Consider the following 6,259-nt stretch of genomic DNA (forward strand, 5'->3'; position numbering starts at 1 on the left):
GCCAGAGCATGGCCTTCTGCCTTCCTTGGTGTCTATACAGGTCCTCAGACAGGCCCAGGATCTAGAGATCCTTCTCGGGAAGGGATGCAACAGTGCTTTAAAAGCCTGTCTTCATCTACTCACTCTCAGTGCATTATAAAGCATTTCAACCTGTTAATGGGTTCCTGGGTCAGGCTATTCCACCTTAATTAAACTAATCCTCACATTATGATCAAGAAATCTCATAAAAATGATCTGTAACAACATCACACATAGTAGATAAAATGAATTAGTGTGAACCACACGGAAATGAGGAGTGACAATTCCTGCGACCTTCCCGAAGGCCCTTATCTGCTACAGAAACAAAAAGGAGCTGACATGTTGGTCCAAACAAGAGTAAAGAATTAGGGAAAGCAGTTAAGGAAGGAAAGAGGCCCTTAAAGATTTACGTCTGTCCAACAAAGCCCACTCCAGTGCATGAGTCCTGAGCGAGTGCCATGTATCCTAACCACGGAGCACTAGGGAAGAGATATTGAAGTGAGCATCGTGCCCTGTGTCATCCAGACACCAGCTAATGGGGTAGCATGCCCTGTCAAATGTTTTTATTAATGGGACACATGATCAAGAATATTTGGAGATGGTGACAGGATAGAGGATCCCTGTCATTCAGCCTAGACTGGCACATCAGTTTGAAAGAATCACATAAAGGATAGTGGGGGGGCTGGGGCAAGCCCCCTCTGTGGAGGACAGAACTTGACAGTGCTCAGGCAGAGTCGCCTTTAACCAGCACCTCAGGATTTCTCAAGAGATCCCTCTTTTGACACTGCTTCCTGAAATGTCTTCCATTTAATTGTGTCCCTGTGGACTTTGGTTGTCCCCTGTGTAGGATGGGGCTGGCATCTACCGTTCCCAAGGCTGCAGGGAGGAGGTGGTTAGTGCAGTGCCAGGGGTCCTTCAGGGGCAGCCTAGGATGACGACTGGCCTCTTCATTAACTCAGAAAGATGGTACATTATATTCCTGGAATCATCTTACCAAGTAAAGCGGTTCTGAGCTCGGGACTGGGCCTGTTGCTGTGCTTCCCTTCGCAGAGGAGTTGGGTTTTCAGTGGTCTTTGTAATGTCTGTGGACTTGGTTTTTGTCGTTTTGTCTTTTTTTTTTTTTTTTTTTTTTTTCTTTTTTTTTTTGGAGCTGGGGACCGAACCCAGGGCCTTGCGTTTGCTAGGCAAGCGCTCTACCACTGAGCTAAATCCCCAACCCCATCGTTTTGTCTTAATGGCTACATCATCCTCCACTGGTGGCCACCCTCTGTCCTGCCTCCTCCCTCTACCAGTCCTTTCCTTTCTTCAGCGTTGGAGATGGAACCCAAGACTTGGTTCATGCTAGGCCAGGCAATTTGCTCCAACACTCAGCCTAGCCTTATTCTTGACTCTGTAATACTTCTCCATAGGCCTGGTGAGCTCTCCCAGGTATGGCTTTCACTGCTCTCTTCACAAGCCTCCAGCCTGGATGGTGTTGGAACCCAGGCCAGGATCTCTGTATACCTGATCCCCCCCTCCCCCGCCCCACCTCTTCTTTCCCCCTCAGGGCAAGGGAACACTCTCTCTCCCTACCCGCATTGTTACTCTTGCTTGTGGAGTCAAGCAGAGAAAATGATCACTGAACTATTTTAGACTCATGAACGGTGACCACGTGATAAGTTGGGGGAAAGATGAATAGATGGGGGAGGAGAAGAGGGGAGGGGAAGGAGAGACAAGAATTATGCAAAAAAAAGAAAGGAAGGAAGAAAAGAAGGAAGAGAAAGCGGGAAGGAGAGAGAAAGGAGGCAGGGAGGAGACCTTTGTATACTTCCAAACTAACCCTTCAAGATCCAAAGGACATCTCCTCCAAGTGGCCCTCCAGCTGCACGGCCTTGCCTGACTCCCATGGGCACTTACGTCTGCATTGCACAAGGTAGGGAAGCCGAGGCTTGGGAGGTTCCAACCTTTGTCTAGAAGCACCTCATCCTCCAGGAAGATCAGCACAGAGAGAGGTCACCCACCTGCCTCTGAGGACCACCTCCCCAGAGCCCTGAGAAGTACCTGGGCTCTCCTGCCTTGGATCCGAGGGCAAATCATCTTACCCAGAAGGCATACATACGGGTCGGGTGCCAGGAAATGCCAGGGAAGGAAGTCAGGTACAGCTCAGGCAGCAATGGAAGCACAAGATGGCCCTCACATTCCTGGCTGAACTGGGACCAACGGCATGCACACACTTCTAAGATCTCAGGCTCCTGGTTTTCTTTCTTCCAACCCATTTGCTATTTCTACTCTGCCTGGAAGGAGAATGCCTACATCCTTCTCTGCCTCACCTAGCCTTCCATTACCTCCTGCCCCTCCCCTCCCTTCCCCTCCCCTTCTCCTGCTTTTCCCTCCCCTCTTCCTCTTCCTCATTCCTTCCTTCCTTCTTTTCCTCTGCCCTCCCTCTCCTGTTCTCTCTTTAAAACAAAAAACAAAAAAACAAAAAAACAAAAACAAAAAAAAAATCCATGGCTTTTGCTTCTAAAATCTTATCTGCACTGTGACCTCTCTGCCAATTCCAGGCACACAGAGCTGAGGGACCAGCTCCCTTTGGATACTTCAAACTGACCCCAGGATAGCCCTGCCCCACTGCACCTCCTCCGTTTGCTTAAGAGATTGCTCTAAACTCTTTGTTTCCTGGCTACAATCCTTCCATGGCTTCCTATTGTCCCGGAGAAGTCCACACCTGACTAAGCACTCCACCCAGCCTCTGGAGTCTTCTCAAGTTTCAATCCCCATCCTTCCTGGGGTGGAGTGTCCCTGTTTTACCTTCGGTAGGGATGACTAGGGACTCATCAGATTACACTGCACAGTTGGTGTTTGGATTAGCAGCAGGGTGCAAGGCTAGATGATTTATGTGCCTTGTGGCCTGCAAGACACCTGTCAGCTGTTGAGAATGGCACGTCATACCAATTTCCCAAAGGCCTCAGGCTCTTGTGCTTCCTTCTGCTACCCTAGCCACCGCTGCTGCCACGTGTGTTCCCAGCCTCTCGCTTTGGCTCATTTTCATCTGTCGACAGACCTCAGTGCTGCAAACATGGTTTGTTCAGATGTGTCTCCCTAGGTGCCCCCATTTCAGGGAGTACAGCTCAGTGAGGCTGTGGCTGTTTCCTGGTTCGTGGTCACTTTGAGTCCCTCCATACCGGGAAGGGTGGGTTGGGGCTAAGAAAAGACCTGGGCATACAGTCCGAGTGCCCAGGCAACTGAGGCAACGCCCCCACCCCCCACCCCACTGCGTGTTTTGCAGGAACTCTCCAAGCTGGGCTTAGGGGTGGACATAGAACTTCAAACTCTGCAGCTGCCTGTGGATTACAGGGAGGTAAAACAGAGGCTCACCGCAATCTGGGAAGAATTTCAACCACAAGTAAGTGATGCCTGGAGAGGCTGTGGTCTGAGAAACTGATGATGGGCCCAGGGCCTAAAACTTTCTGGACCTTGATCTAGGTTTGAAGGCTGGAGTGCACCTTTCCCCTGGGGCCCGATCAAGAATGTGAACTACAAGCTTCTGTCATAAGATTCTGGGTCTGTGTATAAGTTTATGCTGACACATGAGGTAGATCTTAAAAGATGACTGGGGGCGGGGTGTGTGGGTGTGTGTGTGTACAAAATGGGAATCTTGTATTCAAGCCAGGACTCAAGGATAGCTCACACCTAAAAGAGAGGTCCTGAATTTAAGCCCTGTGTATGGCTAATTCTGGCTGTTCTGAGGGGTTTAAGGTAAAGAGCTTTGGGCCCAAGAAGGTCTGATGGTGGTCCACTCAGGGTCTGCCCACCCTCAAAGCATCCTGCCAGGGGCCTGGTGTGGTGCACACCTTTAATCTTGGCACTCAGGAGGGAGAGGCAGGCAGATCTCTGTGAGTTTAAGGTCAGCCTGGTTTACATCCTGAGTTCAAAACCCCATTTCAACAAAACAAAAAAGTCCTCTGCCTAGATAGTAACTGAATATAAGCACTGAGGAAGCAGGGGGACAGTGCTGAGTGTGGTGGCGCATACCTTTATCCCAACACTTGGGAGGCAGAGGCAGGTGGATCTCTATGAGTTCAAAGCCAGTCTGCTCTACAGAGTTCCGGGACAGCCAGGGCTGTTAGAGAAACCCTGTCTCGAAAAAAAAAAAGTGTGTGTGTGTGTGTGTGTGTGTGTGTGTGTGTGTGTGTGTGTGTGTGTGTGTGTGTATGTGTGTGTGTGTGTGTGTGTGTGTGCGTGTGGTGTATGTGTGTGTGTGTGTGTCTGTGTGTGTGTGTGTGTGTGTGTGTGTGTGTGTGTGTCTGTGTGTGGTGTGTGTGTGTGTGTGTGTGTGTGTGTGTGGTGTGTGTGTGTGGTGTGTGTGTGTGTGGTGTGTGTGTGTGTGTGTGTGTGTGTGTGTGGTGTGTGTGTGTGTCTGTGTGTGTGTGTGTGTGTGTGTGTGTGTCTGTGTGTGTGTGTGTGTGTGTGTCTCTGTGTGTGTGTGTGGTGTGTCTGTGTGTGTTGTGTGTGTGTGTGTGTGTGTGTGTGTGTGTGTGTGTATGAGATATCTTCATCCAAAGGATGAAGGAAATCAGACACAGCACAGTGTGGTGAGACACTGACCAAACACTACGACAAAATCCTCTGCAACTGTTTTCAAAAGAGGAAAAACAGAGTCCAGTAAAATTCAATCAGACGGTTGCTAGCTTCCTTTATGGAAGTTTCATTAAAAAGATAAATGATTCCGCTAAAAGCCAGTGTCTCCCAGGGTCATCTTAGATACCTGCTTGCCCCTACACACCCATGGGGAAAGAGAGCACACAGCTTCATACGAGCCATTTGAAATAGAAAAGTCCTTAAAAGTTGCTGTAGCATGCCTAATTCAACCCAAAGATATGCTCTTTTTGTGTCAGCACCATTAACTGGGGGCCTAGGCAGGGATGCTGGGATCTCCTAGAGGACTTGGAGCTTGATAGGTTTTGTATCTGGGAGCAGGGCTCTACCATCACCATCCCTGGGCCTTTCTGCACATCTAGTGATCTGGTGTCTGGGATTTCTGATATGTTTGTTCATACAGCTTGCTGTGCATGTGGGCATGGACACCTCCACCAAGGCCATCTTTCTGGAACAGTGTGGTAAGAACCGAGGCTATCGGGACTGCGATGTAAGAGGCTTCCAGCCTGAGGATGGAGTGTGCCTCCCAGGGGGCCCGGAAGTGATGCTGTCGGTTATCAACATGAAGGAGGTCTGCCGGCGTGTGGCTGTTGAGGATGTCGAAGTGGCCTTTTCCCGAGATGCGGGCAGGTACTTCAGGTGTCCGTGTGGCCAGCAGGTGTGAGAGAGGGATTGCCCTTCAGAGTCCCTTCTCTCTCCTCGAGACGCTGTCCATGTGGCTGGGCAACTCCAAAATTCCCCTTATTTGTCACAGGCACTACAAATTAATTTACCCTCTTCTCCAAACGCTGACAGCCCCTCCCCACCAAGCACCTTCTCCCCTCCTCCAGGGATAAGGACATACCCGAGGGAAGATGGCAGTAAGGGAGCCACTGTGCTGAAGGTATTTGAAAGGCTGGCTCCATACTGTCCTGACCACTTGCTGGTCACTAGACTATGAGCCCAAGAACCAATGTCTGTCTGGCGTATTCTTAGGCCATGTCCTTTCTCTATCAGAAGAACGAAACTCAAGTGGTTGTGGGCATGTGGGCATGGACACCCACAAACTCAGGTTTTATGAAAACTGGACTTACTGTGTCTGACAGTGACAAGATCTGGGAGTAATGGGGAGTTTCGTGTGGTTGCAGGTACATCTGTGATTACACCTACTACCTGTCTCTGCACCTTGGGAATGGGCATGCAGCGCTCATCCACGTCCCTCCTCTGTCACCCTGGCTCTCAGTCAGCCTTCTGGGCAAAGCCTTGCAAGTCATCATCCGAGAAATGCTGGAAGAAAGTGGGGAAGTCCAGACTCAAAGAACTGCAGCTTAAGGGACACAGTGTGTGTGTGGGGGGAGATGCCTTCATTAGATGATGTTTCAAGTGTGGGTGGAGAGGCAGTTGTACTGTGAGAGGCTCTAAATAAGTGGTTGGTGAAACGGTTACAAAGCTAGGGGTGGTGGCATCAGGTGGACACACAGAATCAGAGACTTATTTTAGTGTCTAAAGTAAGAAGAAAAGACCCAAAGGCAGATGCTTCATAAGGGGATTAACTAGGGGACGCTATGACTTTCTTGACAATAATATGCAAGACACTGGTCTCCCTTCCAAGGCTGCGTGGTCCTTC

The 6,259-nt window shown here is 49.8% G+C and overlaps 1 protein-coding gene across 1 annotated transcript; it reads left to right on the forward strand.

Annotated features, from left to right (window-relative positions):
• The first annotated feature begins 288 nt into the window (after positions 1-288).
• On the forward strand, positions 289-5,964 carry Pgpep1l (pyroglutamyl-peptidase I like). Its single transcript, XM_032895114.1, has 4 exons — positions 289-375; positions 3,284-3,400; positions 5,057-5,283; positions 5,781-5,964. Exons 1-4 carry the CDS (start codon positions 289-291, stop codon positions 5,962-5,964), a joined length of 615 nt encoding a protein of 204 aa, XP_032751005.1.
• Positions 5,965-6,259: the final 295 nt, after the last annotated feature.

This window comes from Rattus rattus, chromosome 2 (assembly GCF_011064425.1).
Source record: "Rattus rattus isolate New Zealand chromosome 2, Rrattus_CSIRO_v1, whole genome shotgun sequence".
NCBI classification, from domain to species: domain Eukaryota; kingdom Metazoa; phylum Chordata; class Mammalia; order Rodentia; family Muridae; genus Rattus; species Rattus rattus.